This window comes from Lolium rigidum, chromosome 1, assembly GCF_022539505.1.
Source record: "Lolium rigidum isolate FL_2022 chromosome 1, APGP_CSIRO_Lrig_0.1, whole genome shotgun sequence".
Taxonomy (NCBI): Eukaryota; Viridiplantae; Streptophyta; class Magnoliopsida; order Poales; family Poaceae; genus Lolium; species Lolium rigidum.
The window spans coordinates 348,376,011-348,397,051 of NC_061508.1; the positions used below are offsets into that span (position 1 = coordinate 348,376,011).

General features: G+C 48.2%; 1 protein-coding gene across 1 annotated transcript; it reads left to right on the top strand.

Annotated features, from left to right (window-relative positions):
- Window positions 1-17,626: 17,626 nt before the first annotated feature.
- On the top strand, window positions 17,627-19,291 carry LOC124664694 (F-box/LRR-repeat protein At3g03360-like). The gene is made up of 3 exons (XM_047202157.1): window positions 17,627-18,613; window positions 18,672-18,842; window positions 18,953-19,291. The coding sequence occupies exons 1-3, from the start codon at window positions 17,627-17,629 to the stop codon at window positions 19,289-19,291; spliced, it is 1,497 nt and encodes a 498-aa protein (XP_047058113.1).
- The last annotated feature ends 1,750 nt before the right edge of the window (window positions 19,292-21,041 follow it).

Sequence of the window (21,041 nt, forward strand, 5' to 3'; positions counted from 1 at the left end):
CTTCCATATTAATGGCGTGTTGGCAAATAGACGGAGAAATCCCCTTCAAGTCATCAAGAGTGTAGCCAATAGCACCTCGATGTTTCTTCAGTATTTCCAATAACCTTTCTTCTTCAAACTCTGAAAGCTTAGAACTAATAATAACAAGATATATTTTCTTATCATCAATATGAGCATATTTAAGATTATCAGGCAATGGTTTTAAATCAAAGACAGGATCTTCCTTTGGTGGTGGTGTTGTACCCAAATCTTCCACCGGTAAATAATACTTAAGAATAGGTTGACGAAGGAAAATTTCATCAAGCTCATTTCTTTCTTCCCTAAAAACTTCACTCTCACTATTCTCCAAATGTTGCTGCAAAGGATTATTAGGAGCAAGAGCAATAGATGCACACTGTTCAACTTTAAAATCACTATTAGGCGAATCAATTTTATAAGGAGTTTTGGTAAATTTAGAGAAGTTAAACTCATAAGATTCACAAGCAAATTTAGTCAAAATTTTCTCTTTCTTGCAATCTATAATAGCTCCACATGTATTTAGAAAAGGTCTACCAAAAATGATAGGACAATATTTACTAGCAGCAGAACCAAGTACCAAAAAGTCAGCAGGATATTTAATCTTACCACATAGAACTTCCACATCTCGAATAATACCAATAAGAGAGATAGTTTCTCTATTAGCCAGCCGAATAACCACATCAATATCTTCAAGTTCACAAGAACCAATTTCGTGCATAATCTCCGTGTAAAGCTCATAAGGAATAGCACTAATACTTGCACCAATATCACATAAACCATAATAACAATGATCACCAATTCTAACGGATAGCATAGGAACACTAGCTTTCCTAGACTTATTAGGATGCGAAACAATATTTGAAGCATCTTCACAGAAAATAATATGACCATCTTCTACGTTTTCAGTCACAAGATCTTTAACAATTGCAACAGCAGGTTCAACTTTTATTTGTTCTTCAGGTTCTATAGGTTTCTTTTCAATTTTATGGACCGCACTATTTATAACAGAGTACTCCTTCATTTTAGCAGGGAAATGAGTCTTTTCAATATAAGCTTCAGGAATAACATGATCAACAGTTTCAACTACAACACATTTATTTATAGATGAATCAATTTTATCTTTATACGGTTCATGATACTTATCAAAGTTCTTCTTAGGCAATTTATAATGAGAAGCAAAAGCTTTATAAAGATTTGCAGCAACTTGAGAATCAAGACCATAAGTAGCACTCATATTACGAAATTTATCAGTATCCATAAAAGCTTCAATGCATTTATAATCATAATTTATACCTGATTCTCTATCCTTGTCGTTCTCCCATCCTTCGGTATTTTCTTGGATCCGATTAAGAAGGTCCCTTTTAAACTCTTCCTTGTTGCGTGTAAATGATCCAGAACAAGAAGTATCCAAGCAAGGTCTTGTCTTGAAAAGAAAGTCTTGCATAGAAATTATCAATAATAATATTACCAGGAAGCTCATGAATGGGGCATTTGAGCATTAAAGACTTCAATCTCCCCTAAGCTTGGGCAATACTCTCTCCTTCATGAGGCCAAAAATTATATATGTGATTCCGATCTTTGTGAATCTCACTTGGAGGATAGAACTTAGAATAAAACCGGGGCACAATATCATTCCATTCAAGAGAATCCCCATTATCCAAGAATTTATACCAATGCGCCGCTTTACCGGACAGCGATACAGAGAACAGCTTTCTTCCTCACTTCATCCATAGCAATACCTGCACACTTGAATAAACCGCATAATTCATGTAAGAACAGTAAATGATCTCCGTGGTGGACAGTTCCATCTCCTGTATAACGGTTACCCACTACACGTTCAATAATTTTCATAGGTATTTTGTATGGTAATTCTTCCTTACCTGGCGCCTCATCCACTACCTTTGCAGTAGTAGTAGATTTCCCAAATAAACACTCAAGAGAAGATCTCTCCATAATGAGTTATAGCAGCAGGCAGAAAATAAAATCAGCACAAACAGTAGAAATTTCCCTTACCAATTCCACTTACCAATAGCGCTTCACTCCCCGGCAACGGCGCCAGAAAATAGTCTTGATGACCCACAAGTATAGGGGGTGTATCGCAGTATCTTCGATAAGCAAGAATGTCGATCCCAACGAGGAGCAGAAGGTGTTGACAAGCTGTTTCGATGAAGGATTCACTGTAAATGCTCACAGACAAGTATTCAGGGGGTTTTGATGTACCAGATGAATAAAGTACGAGTAAGTAAAGTGCGAGAGTAACAATTGCACCGAGTGGCCCAATCCTTTTTAGCACAAAGGACAAGCCGGTTTGTTTACTTATAATGACCAAGCGTTCTCGAGGACACACGGGATTTTAGTCTAGTGCTTTCGCTACATACGGCTAATTAATCTTCATTGTTTTGATAAGTGTTGTGTGGGTGAACCTATGCTAATGTACCGCCCTTCCTAGGACTAATACATACTTGTGATTATACCCCTTGCAAGCATCCGCAACTACAAGAAAGTAATTAAGATAAATCTAACCACAGACCTTAAACTCTGAGATCCTGCTATCCCTCCTGCATCGATATACCAACGGGGGCTCAGGTTTCTGTCACTCCGGCAACCCCGCAATTGGCAAACGAGTACAAGATGCATTCTCCTAGGCCTGTAAAGGTGAAGTGTCGTGTAGTCGACGTTCACACGACACCACTAGAAGAATAACACCACAACTTAAATATCATAACATTGAATATTACTCAACCATACTTCACTACTAACATTTAGACTTCACCCATGTCCTCGAGAACTAAACGAACTACTCACGAGACATCATATGGAACATGATCAGAGGTGATATGATAATGAATAACAATCTGAACATAAACCTTAGTTCAACGGTTTCACTCAATAGCATCAATAACAAGTAGAAATCAACACCGGGAGAGTTCCCCTATCAAACAATCAAGATCAAACCCAAATTGCTACAGCGGTGACGAGGTGCAGCGGTGGAGACGGCGGTGATGATGATGAAGATGATGGTGATGGTGATGGAGATGATGTCCAGCTCGATGGCGGTGACGATGGCGTCGATTTCCCCCTCCGGGAGGGAATTTCCCCGGCAGATCTCAGCCTGCCGGAGAGGTCTTTTCTCTCTGGTGTTCTCCGCCCCGCAGAGGCGGCTGTGGCTCTTCGCGAGGTACCTCTCTGGCTTAGGTTTTCGGGACGAAGGAGTACGCGAAGAAAAGGAGGCGAGAGGGGGCTGTGGGCCCCCTCCTCACAGGGCGGCGCGACCAGGGCAGGGCCCGCGCCGGCCTGTGAGGGGGGCCCATGGCGGCCCTCCTCAGCTCCCCCTTCTGGCTCCCTTCGTCATCTGGAAAAATAGGAGCTTTCGTGTAATTCCCGTCAATTGTTGATCTTCCGAAATATTGCGTTCTGACGATGCTTTTTCCAGCAGAATCCTGGCTCCGGTGCGCGATCCCCAAATAATCATGAAACATGCAAAATAGATGAAATAACATAAGTATCCTCTCCAAATATGAAATATATCAATGAATAACAGCAAATTATGATATAAAATAGTGATGCAAATTGGACGTTTCAGTGAACATGGTGGTAGTGATGGCGATGGTTGTGGCAGCCGCGGAGGCCACCACCAGGGCCGTAGCGACGGCGAGGGGCACCAAGCAGTGCCCTGCGGTGGCGGAGGCCACCATTCATGCTCTGGCGATGGTGTTGGCGGCGGCCGAAGTTCCGGCAACGAGCAACAAGACCGAAGGTCCGGCGACGAGAAGAAAATCTGAAGGTCTGGCGGTGATGGAAGTTGAGGTTCTCTCGTGCCACACAACGAGCAAAAGCAAAAGTCAAGGATGGCAGGGAATCCATCTTTCTCTACCTTTTCTCTCTGTACTTTTCTCCTTAGCCTATTCGCAGGGCTAGAGCAAGTGTTGATGACGTGAAGAGGTGCATAGATTGGAAGTGAATGATTGCCTTTATTGATACTTTGGTTAGGTTTATATACTACCCGAACCGTCGCTTACAATGTCGGTTATTACATGTTCTTGTCTCTTGGAAAAAAACACAACTGTTCACTTTGCACAGCGATTGGACAAAATGTAAATATTTTAACTGCTAGGAGAAATATGCTAGGGAATCTAATAACTGTCTCATTAGACTTAAACTAACGCCAATTAATTCCTAACAATATATACACCTAAGGCATGTACAATATATACAAACACTAATTGATAAAGATATAGACAACATGAAATTCGGTTTCATTTTATACAGAACTGTGTCTTAGATGCGAGAGTTAACGCACACCTAAGACATTAGGATGGGCAGTCACATGGATACACCCAAAATTCATGAAGTCAAATTGGACGAGTCTCCGTGTCACCGAGGAGCCCCGTGTGTCATTTCATTTTAGCAAGTGAAATTACCAAGTGCGTGTGACCTGGCATGCATTAAGATCCTAGTCCCTGCCATAGATGACGATAAAAAGTCGTAGAAATTCTCGCACATGAGTTGTGGAAAACAGCCGGCCGCACCCTCTGCAGTCGCACTTCTGCTCCGGTGCTCCTCCCTGGAAGACTTCTAGACGCGTTAAACACAATGACAGTGCAGATTTTTCTATAATTGTTCGTAAGCGGAGGCACGATCGTAATTTTAGTGTAGGTCCACCCGTTCGTATAGCTCCGTATAGGCTTGTATGGCCCATATTGTGTTGTACCTCGTTTTTATACGGCGTGGAGCGGTACTTAGGCGGATGAGATCATTAACTGATCACGTGACCTCTTTTTTTCTTACGTGATGTACCTGTTATCACCAGATTTTAACCAACTCTGGAGATGGGCCGTGATCGAAGAAGGGCTTAAAGGACATGCGAACGAAGTGTCTCTGACACGGCCTTGTGCCGGAATTTGGACTAGATTGCCCGTGTATCTGTATATTATGGTAGATTTAGAATTAAGAGATAGACTTTAGTCGTACACAGCTAGGTTTATTCCCATAGATAGAAAGTCCACAGACTATAAATATGTATCTAGGGTTATTGAGAAAGGAGGACGATCACGTTCACAACAAATCAATCTAGGCGCATCGCCACCCCTTGTTTCGAGGGTTTCTCCCGGGTAAGCAACATGCTGCCTAGATCGCATCTTGCGATCTAGGCAGTATCAGTTTATTCGTCGTTGGTGTTGCTCGTGCTGAAGCCTTTTTGATGGCGAGCAACACCTTTATCTTAGGTGTTTTGGGGCTAACGTCGGTGCTTTCATGATATACGTGCTTAGCTACGCTACCCCTTGATATCTAGTTGCCCTTACACCTATCTTAGGTGTAAGGGCAGCATCTTGCTTGTTCTTTATTTAGTAGATCTAATCCGTTATAGTTGTTCCTTGTTCTTCAAGGATTGGTTTGATATCCGCATGGTTAGGCCTTATAAACGGGTTGAATGATCCGGTTAGTGCGTAAGGTATGGTTTATTAAGCCCTAGAGGGATTGTTCCGGGGATCAACTTCGTGTTGGTTTTTAGGCCTCTTTAGGGTTGGTTTTCCATCATCTTACGTATTTGCTAGGCTCAATTACGCATAGGATGTTCCGGTTATGCGGTGAAAACCCTAGACTATCGTAGATTAGTTTAGCTTGATATCGATAAAGCATGATCCCCATGTCATTATAAATCCAACGTGAACCATGGGGCAATCGGTTCTTTGAGCCGATCCACAGGGCAACCTAAGAGCCGATAAGGGCTCGTATTTAATGTTTACGTGTTTGTCATGCAGGAAACTAATCGAAGCAATCCATCACCTTCCTGACCAGGTATAGGTCAGGTGGCACGCCCTCGCATCAGCCGGGACGTGTGCCGGAGCATTGCGGGCCGTTGCCCGAGGGACCAGGATCCACCAGCAGTCCTGGGAGCCTCCCGGCTCTCCGTGTTGCCCGTCGCTGCTCGCCGGTGGGTTTTGGTAGGCAACACATTCTGGCACGCCCGGTGGGACACTCTACAGCAACAACTGCGTCGACATCTGCAGCAACCATGTCAAAAGCCGCCGATGAGGTGGTGGGCGAACCAGTCACGTACGCCGATCTGCCTGAGGAGCACAAGAAGAAATATGATGAGATGAAAGCCATCTTGGAAGCCGATCTCACCGGCTCCTTCATGAAGACCCGTTCACATGGCATCAGGTGGAAAGGGTTCTCCCCCGAAGGCGCTCTTGATGAAGTAGACATGTCTACCTCTTCAGAGGAACGCACCAGAGCTCTGCGCCAGGAAATTAATTACATGGTGGCTCATTCTCTACACCGCCATTCTGAGAGCTTGGTGAACGCCTTCGAGCGCGTTGCGGTTCGTGTGGTGCAGGAAATCATGAAGCATCAGTACTCTCCGTCGGGACCTACCCTGGGGACTCACCAGGGAGAAATACCGCTCCAGATTAGACCGCCGCTGCCATTCGCGCTTGCAGCGCCAGAGCTACCGGGTTCGCCGGCGTACATCGTCTACAAGGTGGGAGGCGATCCTAGTGATTGCCAATTCCTGTATGAGCCGCCTAAAGAGATCCCACATGGATATGTGTGCACCTACGTGCCGGACTGCAATGCCTTGGCATGCACGAACTACATTGCACCAGCAGGATTTCTGGACCAGACGCTGACAAACAGGCATGGCTAGCTAAATATGCCACCGGAACGAGTCATGAGAGCTCGGTCCCTACAGCTAATACCATGGAACAAATCAGCACCATCTTGAGAGACCAGTTCGGCATCTTGCCAAAGAGGAAAACAATCGGCTATTCCAAGCCGTACCCCGACGAGTATGACTTGATCCCGTTGCCACCCAAATATCGGCTCCCTGAATTCTCAAAATTCAATGGAGCAGAAGGGTCTAGCTCAATTGAGCACGTGAGCCGATATTTGACACAGCTGGGCATGATTTCAGCGTCAGACCCGTTACGTGTGAGGTTTTTCGCACAATCTCTCACGGGATCAGCCTTTGGATGGTACACCTCGTTGCCACCAAACTCAGTCCGGACGTGGAAGCAACTGGAAGAGCAATTTCATGTGCAATATCATTCAGAAGCTACCGAGGCTGGCATTGCCGATCTAATGCAGGTGCGGCAGAAGCGGGGAGAAACGGTGTCCGAATACATTCAACGTTTCAGGACCGTCAGGAACCGATGTTATTCGGTTCGTTTAACTGAGAAAGAAGCAGTCGAACTGGCAGCATTGGGCCTCGCAACGCCGTTCAAGGATCTGGCTTTCCAAGCAGAGTACAGTTCACTGTCGCACATGGTACAGAAACTCACATCGTATGAGCAGCGGCATCCTGAATTGTACCAGGACAAGTTCAAGCGTCCGGTAGGCCTGGTCGAGACAGAAGAAGCTGAAGATTCTGCAGAAGACCTGGAAGTGGCCGTAGCTGAATGGACTCGGGGGGCAAATCCCGTGTCCTGCAAATGGGTGAAACCACAAGGGCCTGCAAAAGGGTTTGACTTCGATGTGAGCAAAGCTGAGCAGATATTTGATCTATTGCTTAAGGAAAAACAGCTGAAGTTACCCGAAGGCCATAAAATCCCCACGGCGCAAGAAATGAACAGGAGGCCGTACTGCAAATGGCATCACTCGTTCACCCATACCACCAATGACTGCAAGGGGTTTCGTCAGCAGATCCAAACGGCGATATAACAAGGCCGATTACTCTTTGGGCAGTTCGCCATGAAAGTGGACACACATCCGTTTCCTGGCGTCAACATGGTGGAACCCAATCACTCTGCGAGGCGTCGACTAGATTTCTCGTTCGATGTTAACATGGCAGGGCCTATACGCCCCCATGGCAAGGATAAAGAAGAAAGCAGTCACTCCCGCGGCAAGGAAAAAGAGGAGGCCGACCCACGCGACCGGCCCCGATATGATGACAGACGGTACCTCACCGAGGAACAATTGAGAAGCGTGCGATATCAACGACCACTCTCCACGCATCTCCTTAACAAATATGAGTATCAGTATGACCGACGTCGGCAGTACGACAGAGATGACGAGAGATATCATCGGTCCGACGTAGACAATGGAAGACATCGTCGGTATGATAGAGACGATGAAGGATATGAGCACCACGCTAAGGGGAGGTCAAGGGAGCAGGAAGACATGGATAGACACTGGGACTGTCCCTTCTTTAAACACTGCTGGGATTCAGGAATGAGCCGATTGCCCACGATCGACAACTGCCCGGAGTGTAGACGGCAGAAGAGGGACGCTGGAGAAGTTTCAGTTTTCAAGCGTCTAGGGCCTCTCCCACCACAGAACAAACGAGCTGAGTCATCTCAAGATGAAGACTTTGAGGAGTCAGAAGAGGAAGAAGAGGACATATATCACCGGCCAAGGTGGTGTCCTGATGGACTCAGCCACTCCCAAAAGCGTAGGGTTCAGCGGCTACGTAGCTTGGAGCAAGCCGAGGCGCAATACCTGCACACGTTGAGGAAAGCGCGGCCCGATCTGGCCGTGAAGATTCAGCAAACTTTGGACGAGGAGAGTCGTCCACAGAAGAAAGTGTGGCGCCCCAAGCAAGTAAAAGCCGATGCGAGTGCATCGGCTGGCACAAACATGGTGTTCATACTTCCGTCGGAGTTCAGTGCTCCAGGAACTGAAGAAGTGCCGATAGCACAGTTTGACTGCGGTCCACGGCCAGTCATCTTTGAAAAGCCACGAGAGAAGGGCTACAAACATATGAAGGCCATGTACTTAAAAGGTTATATCAATGGGCAGCCTGTCGGCAGGATGTTGGTTGACACGGGAGCGGCAGTCAATATAATGCCATATTCCATGCTACGGCGTTTGGGACGCTCCAGCGCAGATTTGATCAAGACCAACGTCACACTAAACGACTTCAACGGCCAAGCATCAGGGACACAAGGTGTTCTGAACGTGGATCTAACCGTAGGCCGAAAGACCATCCCAACAACATTCTTCATCGTTGACAGCAAGAGCACCTACGCTGTCCTGCTAGGGAGGGATTGGATTCACGCCAACTGCTGCATTCCCTCTACAATGCACCAATGCCTGATATAATGGGATGGAGATGACGTGGAAGTCGTGCATGCAGACGACTCGATCGAGGTCTCAATAGCCGGCATGAACATTTGGGACTCGGAAGACCAAGAGCCGCTCTCTGGAGTCAGTTTGGACGGCTGTGATCGCATCGAAGTGACAAAAAACGGGGCGAGGCTGGTCTTATCCACCGGCCTGGTAGAGTAGCAAGAGCAACATCCATCGACACACGTGGCAAGGCCGATCCCTGCGATCGGCCCCAAAAAATAAAAAGCAAGGATCTCACCTCAAGCATGTCACGTGGTCGTGGTAGGAAGACTCCCTCGTGTAGGGGAGCACAAACAAGTTGTAAGCCTTCATTGAGCAATTCAATCAACAAGGAGGCCGATTCCAGCAATCGGCCAAAGTTATCCTCGCCATACGTTCTGCCTGTGTTCAGCGTCGATTTAACAGGCGACGGAAAGCTAGGGTATGGGTTTACGTCAGCTGATGAGCTAGAAGAGATTGACATTGGTCCTAGGGATAAGCCACGACCAACATTTATCAGCAAAAAGTTGGATCCGCATCTGAGGGGCCTGATGATAGCTTTGTTGAAAGAATACCCGGATCGTTTTGCACTGGGATTATACAGAGATGCCCGGGTTGGACAGGAGCATCATTGAGCATCGACTCCCTCTTAAGAAAGGATGTCGGCCGTTCCAGCAGCGAGCACGGCAGATGAAGGCCGAAATTCTAGAAGAAGTCAAGAAGGAGATTGAGAAGATGTTGAGCGCCGGGTTCATAAGGCCATGCAGGTATGCTGAGTGGATATCTAGCATCGTACCTGTAGAGAAGAAGGACGGCCGATGGCGCGTCGCCATAGATTTTCGCGATCTCAACAGAGCCACTCCGAAGGATGAGTACCCTATGCCGGTAGCCGAGACGTTGATCAATGCAGCGGCTGGTCATAAGGTTTTAAGCTTCATGGATGGCAATGCCGGTTACAACCAGATTTTCATGACTCCAGAAGATATACACAAGACTGCATTCAGAGTACCAGGTTTGGTGGGCTTGTTTGAGTATGTGGTCATGACATTTGGGCTGAAAAATGCCGGTGCAACGTACCAACGAGCCATGAATTACATCTTTCATGATCTGATCGGCAAGTTGGTGGAGATCTACATTGATGACGTGGTGGTCAAGTCTGTCTCAGTGGAGGGACACCTGGAGGATTTGCGACGCATCCTGGACCGAACTAGAAAGTTCGGACTAAGAATGAATCAAAGAAGTGTGCCTTTGGTGTGACGGCCGGTGAATTCCTGGGCTTCCTAGTACATGAACGTGGAATTGAGATCGGCCTGAAAAGTCAAGAGGCAGTACGAACAATGAAGCCACCTACCACCAAGAAGGAACTCCAAAGTCTCATCGGCAAAATCAATTTCGTCAGAAGGTTCATCTCTAATCTGTCAGGACGAATTGAGCCATTCATGGGATTGGTAAAAATCAAACCTGATGAAGAGTTTCATTGGGGGCAGAGCAACAGCGAGCGTTTGATGAGATTAAAGAATATCTAACAAAGCCACCCGTGTTGTTTCCGCCCCAACAAGACAGGCCATTCTATATTTACCTGTCAGTAGCTGATACTTCCATCGCCTCAGTGGTGGTGCAAGTCTATGATGGTATGGAAAGAGTTGCTTTCTACCTCAGCAGAAGGATGTTGGATGCAGAGACTAGGTACCCTGAGATCGAGAAGTTGTGCATCTGCCTATTTTTTACCTGCACCAAGCTTCGTCACATCTTTCTGACAGCAGAAATCGTCATCATCTGCAAATCAGACATCATCAAGCACATGCTGTCGGCTCCTGTGTTGAAAGGCCGACTCGGTAAGTGGATGTTTGCATTATCGGAATTGGATCTCCGGTATCAACCTGCGAAAGCAGTCAAAGGACAGGCGCTGGCTGATCTTATTGCTGAACGAATCAACACTAATATAGCAGCACTGTCTGTACGTGCATGGGCCATGTTTTTCGATGGATCGGTTTGCGATGATGGTTGCGGCATCGGCATTCTACTCGTGTCGCCCTGGGGGGCAACCTACACCTTCTCCATCAGGCTATCTACCCCTTGCACCAATAATGTTGCTGAGTATGAAGCGGTACGTAAGGGGATGGAGTTCCTTATTGAAGCCGGGGCAGAAGCAGTGGAACTTTTTGGAGACTCAAAGTTGGTGATTTCCCAGCTCACGGACGAATATAAATGTGAGAGCGAGTCGCTCTTCCCATTATGGATGCAATGCCGTGAGCTGATGGCACAATTTAGGTACATAAACTTCAACTGGTCCCGAGGTCGCAGAACATAGAGGCAAACGATCTCGCACAGATGGCGTCAGGCTACAAGGACATAGTAGATGGAGCCGATGTCCAGGTACAGTTCATGGAGCCGGATGACTGGACAGCCGATATCTTCAATTACTTGAAAGATTTGGCTCGGGGGGCACCTAAACGGATAAGGTACAAGGCCATGAAGTATGTCCTTATTGGAGATGACATGTTCTACAGGACTTTGGAAGGATTACTTCTCAGATGTTTAGGGCCAGCCGAGTCAAATCGGCTCTTACATGAGGTACACGAAGGCGCCTGTGGAACTCATCAGTCGGCTCATAAGATGAAATGGTTAATCAGGCGATCGGGGTTTTATTGGCCCACCATGCTGGAGGATTGTTTTAATTACTATAAAGGGTGTCAAGCATGTCAGAAGTTTGGGAAAATTCAGATGGTACCCGCGTCAGCAATGAACCCCATCATCAAGCCTTGGCCATTTCGAGGTTGGGGCATGGATATGATCGGCAAAATCCATCCTGCATCGAGCAAAGGCCACGAGTGGATTTTGGCCATTACAGATTATTTCACTAAATGGGTGGAAGTCGTCCCTATGAAGTCAGTAAAATCAGAAGATGTTATCAATTTTGTGAAAGAACATGTCATTCATAGATTCGGGATTCCCCAGACTATCACGACCGATGGGGGTTCGGTCTTCATTTCAAAAGAGTTCAGAAAGTTCTGCGACGACATGGGAATTAAGCTGATCCGATCGTCTCCATACTATGCTCAGGCAAATGGGCAAGCTGAAGCGTCCAACCAGAGCCTTATTAAGCTGATCAAGAGGAAAGTTGATGAGCACCCTAGACGTTGGCACGAGGTATTGTCAGAAGCTCTGTGGGCTTATCGTATGTCATGTCATGGAGCGATAAAAACCTTGCCATACCATCTGGTCTATCGACAAGAAGCCGTGTTACCCTGGGAGATCACGGCTGGGTCAAGACGTGTCACGTTTCAGAATGACTTAACAACGAAAGAATACGCGACTCTGATGAGTGATAGGGTCGAGGATCTGACGGAAGTTAGACTTTGGTCGCTTGAGAAAATTAAAGAGAACAAAGCCAAGGTAGCTCGTGCATATAATAAGAAGGTGAAGCCGAAGGAGTTCCACGTTGGTGATCTGGTATGGGAAGCTGTATTGCCGTTGGGGACTAAGGACAAGGCGTATGGTAAATGGTCTCCAAATTGGCACGGGCCGTACAGAGTCGACCAGGTTTTAAAGGGCAATGCATACATGCTTGAGGAGCTGAGTGGTGCGAAGTTCCCAGTGGCTGTCAATGGTCAGCATCTCAAGAAGTATTTCCCGAGTATGTGGGATGAAGGACAGTGAAATATGGGGGCCGATACATGAAATCGGCCAGTAAAATTTTTTTTATATGCAGAGCACAGCCGATGCACTGTCATCGACTTTAGAACTAAAAGCCGATGCGTAGCCATCGACTATAGAAGAACAACTGTCACAAGCAAGTACCAGGTCACCTTTCGAATTTTGGGACTGGCCTTGTTGGCGTTTTTGGTAAAGACCGATGCGTTGCCATCGGCTTTTTGAGCAATGATTTGAAGAATTAAGCATGGAGTCCTTCTTAATTGATTAAAAGGGGATTTCTTACAAAGAGGAGCCGATTGCTCAGGAAAGGAAGAACAAAAGGAGGGCAGATTGCTACTACTAGTCCTATGTTAGTAGTCCTTAATCTAAGGGCTGTCGCTGCCCTCGTCGTCGCCGTCGTAGCCGCCGTCGGTGCTGCTGCTGGCGAGCTCCTCGTCGCTGCTGCCGTAGCCCTCGGCGGGGGCTTCTTCCTCCTCCTCGTCGTCGTCTTCATCGTCATCCGACCCGGCGCGGAAGCGTTTCGCCGGCGGCTCGTCGGAGGAGGTGTCGTCCTCCTCTTCCTCCTCTTCGTCGGAGGAGGTGTCGTCCTCCTCGTCCTCCTCCTCCTCCTCCTCTTCGTTGGAGGAGGTGAAGCCACCCCAGGAGAAGAGGTCATCCTCACTCTCCGCCTCCAGTTCCCCGTCGACGAGGAACCGGAGGTCGTCCTCCCCGTCGATCAGAGGCAAATCACCATCTGACCCGGTGAAGGCCAGGGGTGGGCCATCTGGCACGAAGTCGAAGTCCCACTCCCGCTCATCCCATTGCTCGGGAGCGCGCTTGTTGTACGCCTCCGTCTGGTTGTACTCCAACATCGGCTCGCTCGAGGAAGAGGATTGGAAGGAGAGAGCCGATGAAGCAGAGGAGGAGGAGGAGTCCATGGTAGAGGAGGGCTTTTCGATGGCTAGTACTGAGCAGGATGATGAAGAAGCAAGTTGCTCAACACGGTTAAATAAAAGGGGATATAGTGGAGATTTAATGTTGTGGCGGTTTCCGAGGACATGGTGCCAAAGCTATCAAATCATGCAGAGGAGTTGAGAAGGCAAGGCATCATGATGAAGGATACTGTGACGTTTCTGCTCTGCCACGACGTGACCCTACGAAGAAAAAAAAAACAGAGTGGTTTTGAAATTATCATTGCCAAAACCAGGGGGGCATGTGTTATCACCAGATTTTAACCAACTCTGGAGATGGGCCGTGATCGAAGAAGGGCTTAAAGGACATGCAAACGAAGTGTCTCTGACACGGCCTTGTGCGGGAATTTGGGCTAGATTGCCCGTGTATCTGTATATTATGGTAGATTTAGAATTAAGAGATAGACTTTAGTCGTACACAGTTGGGTTTATTCCCATAGCTAGAAAGTCCACGGACTATAAATATGTATCTAGGGTTATTGAGAAAGGAGGACGATCACGTTCACAACAAATCAATCTAGGCGCATCGCCACCCCTTGTTTCGAGGGTTTCTCCCGGGTAAGCAACATGCTGCCTTGCGATCTAGGCAGTATCAGTTTATTCGTCGTTGGTGTTGCTCGTGCTGAAGCCTTTTTGATGGCGAGCAACACCTTTATCTTAGGTGTTTTGGGGCTAACGTCGGTGCTTTCACGATATACGTGCTTAGCTACGCTACCCCTCGATATCTAGCTGCCCTTACACCTATCTTAGATGTAAGGGCAGCATCTTGCTTGTTCTTTATTTAGTAGATCTAATCCGTTATAGTTGTTCCTTGTTCTTCAAGGATTGGTTTGATATCCGCATGGTTAGGCCTTATAAACGGGTTGAATGATCCGGTTAGTGCGTAAGGTATGGTTTATTAAGCTCTAGAGGGATTGTTCCGGGGATCAACTTCGTGTTGGTTTTTAGGTCTCTTTAGGGCTGGTTTTCCATCATCTTACGTATCTGCTAGGCTCAACTACGCATAGGATGTTCCGGTTATGCGGTGAAAACCCTAGACTATCGTAGATTAGTTTAGCTTGATATCGATAAAGCATGATCCCCATGTCATTATAAATCCAACGTGAACCATGGGGCAATCGGTTCTTTGAGCCGATCCACAGGGCAACCTAAGAGCCGATAGGGGCTCATATTTAATGTTTACGTGTTTGCCATGCAGGAAACTAATCGAAGCAATCCATCACCTTCCTGACCAGGTATAGGTCAGGTGGCACGCCCTCGCATCAGCCGGGACGTGTGCCGGAGCATTGCGGGCCGTTGCCCGAGGGACCAGGATCCACCAGCAGTCCTGAGAGCCTCCCGGCTCTCCGTGTTGCCCGTCGCTGCTCGCCGGTGGGTTTTGGTAGGCAACAATACCTTATCAATATAGATAGGTATACATGGGCTGGATATATATCGGGTTCGGTAGACCCAACACCGGAAAAAAACCAACTATGACACTTCAACTTCCTTTAGGGGGGGAGCACCGGAGCAGTGCTCCTGCAGTCGCATCTTATATATAGACTTAATGGACCAGATCCACATCCCGTACGGCCCTTAAGCCCTCTCTACTTCAACTGCTGGCGGAGCCCTTCTTGCAGTTGAGCAAGTTGGCGATAGCTTCTTGCTCGAGGTCAGTGGACCCCAACACCATGACCTCACTCTTGTGGAAGTTGATGCGAAGGCCGGACATGTTCTCAAAACAGAGAAGGAGGAACTTGAGGTTCGCAAGGCCAAGCGCATCTGGTTGGAGCATGATGATCGTATCATCCGCGTATTGCAGATTGGTGATACCGCCCTCCACAAGGTGCGGGACCAACCCAGCAATGTGCCCAGCCCTCGAAGGTGCCTGGAGGATGGCAGCAAGGGCCTCAACCGCAAAGTCAAAGAGGAGAGGGGAGAGGGGATCCCCCTGGCGGACGCCGCGGCCATTGCGGAAGTAGTTCCCAACTTCCCCGTTGACCGTGATCGCCGTCTGGCCCCCCGAGACCGGACTCATGGCGCGATGAACCCAGCCCGGGTCAAAGCCTTTCCTATGAAGGACTTCACGAAGGAATTGCCAGTTGACGCGGTCAAACGCCTTCTCGAAATCGAGCTTAAGAAAAACTCCCCTGAGTTTCCTAGACTTGGTCTCATGGATGATCTCCTGAAGGGAAACTATCCCTTCAAGGATGTGTCGGCCCTTAATAAAGGCGGATTGCGCGCGACTGATGATGCGGTGAGCAATAGGGGAAACACGAATCGGACTGGGGCCCTCTTACCACTAGGGTGGGTCGGAGAGCGGACCCATGGATGGGGAAATTCATGTCCTCCGCGGCACGCTTGACCCTCATCAACGCCTGCCTCTCCAATCTCCCTCTCCACGCAATGGGGGTGTACCTCCTGGGCGAGGGCGTCCACGCTGCGTTCAGGAAACACCGGGCTAGATTCTTCTGGGAAGCCAATGGCCCGAGGCGCAAATACCACTGGGTCAGATGGGAAGCGCTCTGCAAACCAAAGTCCTTGGGGGGACTAGGTATCATCGACACCAGGCTCATGAACATTTGTCTCATGACCAAATGGATTTGGAAGCTCTATGCTGGGGAGCAAGGGCTGTGGGCTGAGATCCTCAGAAACAAATATCTCAGGTCCAGGGACCTCCTGGTGGACTCCCACCATTCGGGCTCCCAATTCTGGAACGCCATCCAAAAGATTAAGTCTGTGTTTCGCCTGGGAGCGCGACACAAGGTGCGTAGTGGATCCTCCACCCTTTTCTGGAGTGACTGGTGGCAAGGGTCGGGACCCTTATGCTCCCGGTTCCCCGCACTCTTCTCCATCGCCGCGGACCCGCAGATCACGGTCTCCAGATGCTTTGGTACGTTGGGTAGGATCCCAACCTTTCGCCAAAGCCTGGGACCTCCTGCCCGCATTGAGCTCGCGCTCCTTCTGTCGGAGACGGCTGGGACGCAGCTCTCTGATGGCCCGGACATCATCTCCTGGGCCCTTGAACCCTCTGGCAAATTCTATGTCAAGTCCCTATATAGGAGGCTCTGTCAGGGGACGCCGCGTAAGCACTTTAGTGACATCTGGAAGATCGCGGTGCCCATGAAAATCCGCATCTTCATCTGGCAACTTCTCCGGAACCGCCTTCCCTCGAATGATAATATCCGCCGTAGAAGGGGCCCATCGTCGGGGCGATGCGCCCTTTGTTCGGAATTGGAAGACACCGCCCACATTTTCTTCCTCTGCCCACTGGCAAGATTCATGTGGAGCGCAGTTCGGGAACTGCTCGGGTGCACCTGGAACCCCACTTGCTTCGCGGAGCTGTATAGGCTCCTGGATGACCTCGTAGGTCAAACGAAAAGGGTTCTCTGGATTTGCTGTTCGGCCCTGTCGCTGGGGGCTTTGGAATATTAGGAACAAGTTTTCTATTGAAGGGATTTTCCCTTCGCAGCCTCGCCGACGCCTTATACAAAATGCTGATGTACTTACAGGTGTGGAAGCCAGTGGCTAGGCGGCAGGACCGCGAGGCGTTGGAGTTGGCGATCGGGAGGCTTCGCTCACTCCACGCCAACATCCGGGACCGTCCGGCGTGAGGACCTTCGCCGGTGGACCGTGTCGAGCTAGTTTTTCTTCCTTTTCACCTTGTTATCCCTTGTATCGGACTAGTTCGTTGTGCATGTTGAGAGGCCTCGTTGGGGCGATTCCTCTCGTCTGTGCTGTGGATGCTTTGCTCGGTTAGGAGCATGTCTGCACTGTTGTGATTGTCTGTCTTATGTACTCTGCCGTTGTGTGGCTTCATTAATTTAAAGCCGGGCTCATCTTGAGCCTTCCGTCTAAAAACTGCTGGCGGAGTCACGATCTGACACGCTGAGAAGAACTATCGCGAGTCCTAAGCCCTAGCCGGCCGCCGAAGACGAGGCTAGCCTGGCGCTCACACAGGCTGCCGGCCTGCCATGAGGATGACAGATTCTATGCGATATCGACGCCCTCCTCCTGTGAGGAAGAGGAAGCGGGCGCGAGTGGAAACCCCGGCAGTGGCGGAAAGGAGAGCTGCCGGCGACCTAGGTCCGCCACCCGGAGACGCCGCCGATAGCATCAGCCTGATACCCGACGCCATCCTTGGCGAGATCGTCTCCCTGCTCCCCATCAAGGACGGCGCTCGTACCCAAGTCCTCGCGTCCCGGTGGCGCCACATCTGGGGCTCGGCCCCACTCAACCTCGACTGCAGCAGTCTCTCTGCGCCTCGCACGTGCGGCCAACCAATCCAAGACCCTAATCTTGATCAGGTTGTGTTGCGCATCCTCGCCGCCCACCAGGGCCCTGGCCGCCGCCTTTGCGTCCCTGCCGATTACGACTTTGCGGCCGTGGAAGCCTGGTTCTCATCCCCTGCCGTAAACAACCTCCAACAGCTCGAGTTCTACTATGCTCCGTGCCACGAACCACCAGGAGCAGCCAATAGCTCGTGGCGGGGGCCTGTCGTGCCACCAGCACCGGCATCCACCTTCCGTTTCGCCGCCACTCTCAGCCTTGCCAACATTGGAAAATGCCACCTCCCAGACAACACCGTCCAAGGGCTTCACTTCCCCAACCTTAAGCACCTTGCGCTCCACTGGGTCCGCATTACTGAGTGCTCGATTCACAGCTTGATTGCCAAGTGCCCTGCCCTTGAGTGCTTGCTGATTTACAGCATCGTCGGATTCCGTTGCCTCCGGATCAATGCCGTTAGACTTAGAAGCATCGGGGTGCGCATGCGTCGTAATTACAATTGGTTGAGAGCGCTCCGGTTGAAGGAACTTGTAATCGAGAATGCCCCTTGTCTTGAGAGGTTGCTCCGTTTTGATCCATTTGATGGCGTGCAAGTATCGGTAATCTCCGCGCCTAAGCTGGAGACCTTAGGCTTGGTTGATTATGCTGACGCCTCTTGCCCCAAGATTATTAAGGTACTACTAAGATGCATTGCTATTGAGCATATATGATATATCAGCTACATTTGTAGAGATTGCCTTATTCTGTATTACATGCTTGATGAAGGGTTTAGGTGCTGATAGCCTAACGACGGCGCGCCTTGTCAAGATTTTAGCTGTCCATATACCTCTTTTAGATCTGGATACAGTTATTGAGTTGATGAGGTGCTTTCCGTGTCTGGAGAAGTTGTATATTCAGGATGAGGTAACCATTCGCCAGTGATAATTTTTAGTCACCTCTCTCTTTTCATATATGTACTGTACTAATGTGGTTTTTTTTTGTTTGTCCATGTTCCCTTTCAGTATATATCAAAGTCAGATCCAAAGAATTTCTGGCGTCGTAAGCACAAAAAACTTATTGGATGTCTTGATATCCATCTGAAGACAATAGTATTTGAAACTTATCACGGCATCGTATCTGATGTTAATTTTGCTAGTTTCTTCGTACTGAACGCAAAAGAGTTAGATCTGATGACAATTCATGTTGAAACAATTGATGAGAAGTTTATTGCACGACAAAAAAAGTTGCTGCAGCTTCATAAGAAGGCTTCAAGAGGTGCTCGGTTTCACTTCACAACTGATAGATGTCTCCGTGATATTGGAGATATCTCCGATGTCTGTGATTTGGATCTCACTGATCCCTTTGTACGATGATGCTGAGGACTCGGTTGGGTGGATTAATTCCAGAGTTATCCTTGACTATCTCATTTGGTGTTTTGTCTTCTCTCGTGTCTGTACATAGTTTGTTTTAGTTTATGTTTTCCTAGCACTTTACTGCATTTGAACATGGTACGTTTGTTGCTAGTTTGTGATAATATATGTTGTCATTGCGGAATTTCTCAAGAACCTCACCAAAATTTTAACTGGGTCAGACCGATCTATTACTTTTATATGACTATGACTGATTGGTATTGTGCTTCATATAACTAGCTTTTGAGTGGGCGTATTTTTGGTCCTTTAATTGTGCGTCTCAGTTCAATTCTCAATTTTGAATGGAACAAAGAGCAAGGTAAGTTCATGTCAGACCAAGATGTCTAGATTAGTACCTGATTGAGGACAATTTGGAGTATTGGATAGTACTCCATGTGAGCCTACTCTTGTTTTTTGGAAAAAATTATCAGTCCATCTCTACTAGCGTGGTATATTCCAAGAGCAGAGAGGCATTCAAAATTATAATCTTTTGTCATGTGCAATGTGTTTTTAAATCTTAGCATCCGCTGCCTTGCCACTTGTCAGGTTGAACATCATAACTGAAAATGTTTCCATGTTGCCGGATTAGTTTCAGAACTTCACGATGCCTCTTCTGAACATTGATATTTCGTCCCGGTGACCACGTGTTTGGACACGTCGAATACACATCAAATATCATGAGCGTGGATGGGTTAGTACAGAAAACAACTGGCCTGGAATCTGGAGCATGTATAGAAAAGGAAGGAAGTTTGCTTGTTTTGTTTCCCGCGAAACCTGTTTCTGAATTTGCTTTTGATCAAGCTCGGTGTTGGCTCTGCCACCGTCAGGCATGGGCTAGAGTAATTAAATAATTATCGATCTTTGCTGCGGGCTGTGCAAATCTTGTTCCTTGTATCTGTATAAATAGAAGCCTTTCATGTCTGCACTGAACTGTATGCGCAGAAAACACAAGGTGCCTGCCGAAAATTTCCTTTCAGTAGGTACCTGGTGAGAAATGGACACGTTTATTTGGCAAAGCAGATTAATTTTCTGTGAAGTACCTGGCGAGAATTTCTTTCCAGTGAAGCCTCGACCGACAGAAAGTCAAATCAAGAGTTAGAAGCTTTACAGGCTCCTAGTGTTGGCCACGTCGGCCACTACTGTCAGACTAGGAAGGGAACTGAACCATGAGGCATGTACTGCGTGCAATGCCAGATCTTTTTTTTTGGAACAGATAAGGCCCCGAAGGACCGAGAAGCTCTATTATTCAGTGGGTATAAATACAGAAAGGACCTTGGCATAAGTAACATTAGCACAAGAGTCCTGTAGATATACAAGAAGGATCCTAAAAATATAAAGAAAAAAACAATCAGGTCCTTCTCCACCGTGTCGATAACTGGATCTCGGAGCACGGTCGCCGGCGACGACGCCGGAGACTACGCCACTTGGTTCGTCGCCAGGATGGATCACCATGCCGAGATCAAAGATCTTCCCCCACAGCTCTAAGGCCTGGAGGAAGTTGCATCTCCCCGGAGCAGCTTCCGAGGTGCGGAGAGGCCCCCTTGGCCAAAGATAGCGTGGACTGATGACGCCGACGCTTGAGATCTGCCGCCGATTGAGAGCTTCCATCGTGGTGAGCACCGCACGCTCACCGGTGTGCCTCGAAACTCCAGATCGATGAACTCTGGGGCTCACACTCTCTTGTCTATCTCCACGACCACAAGGAGGGAGAATA

Bases quoted from the DNA above. Each gene is read 5' to 3' on its own strand.
- LOC124664694 (XM_047202157.1), top strand. From the start codon at position 17,627: ATGAGGATGACAGATTCTATGCGATATCGACGCCCTCCTCCTGTGAGG. The intron at 18,614-18,671 runs GTACTACTAAGA...ACATTTGTAGAG, and splicing joins CTTGCCCCAAGATTATTAAG to ATTGCCTTATTCTGTATTAC. The intron at 18,843-18,952 runs GTAACCATTCGC...TATATATCAAAG, and splicing joins AGTTGTATATTCAGGATGAG to TCAGATCCAAAGAATTTCTG.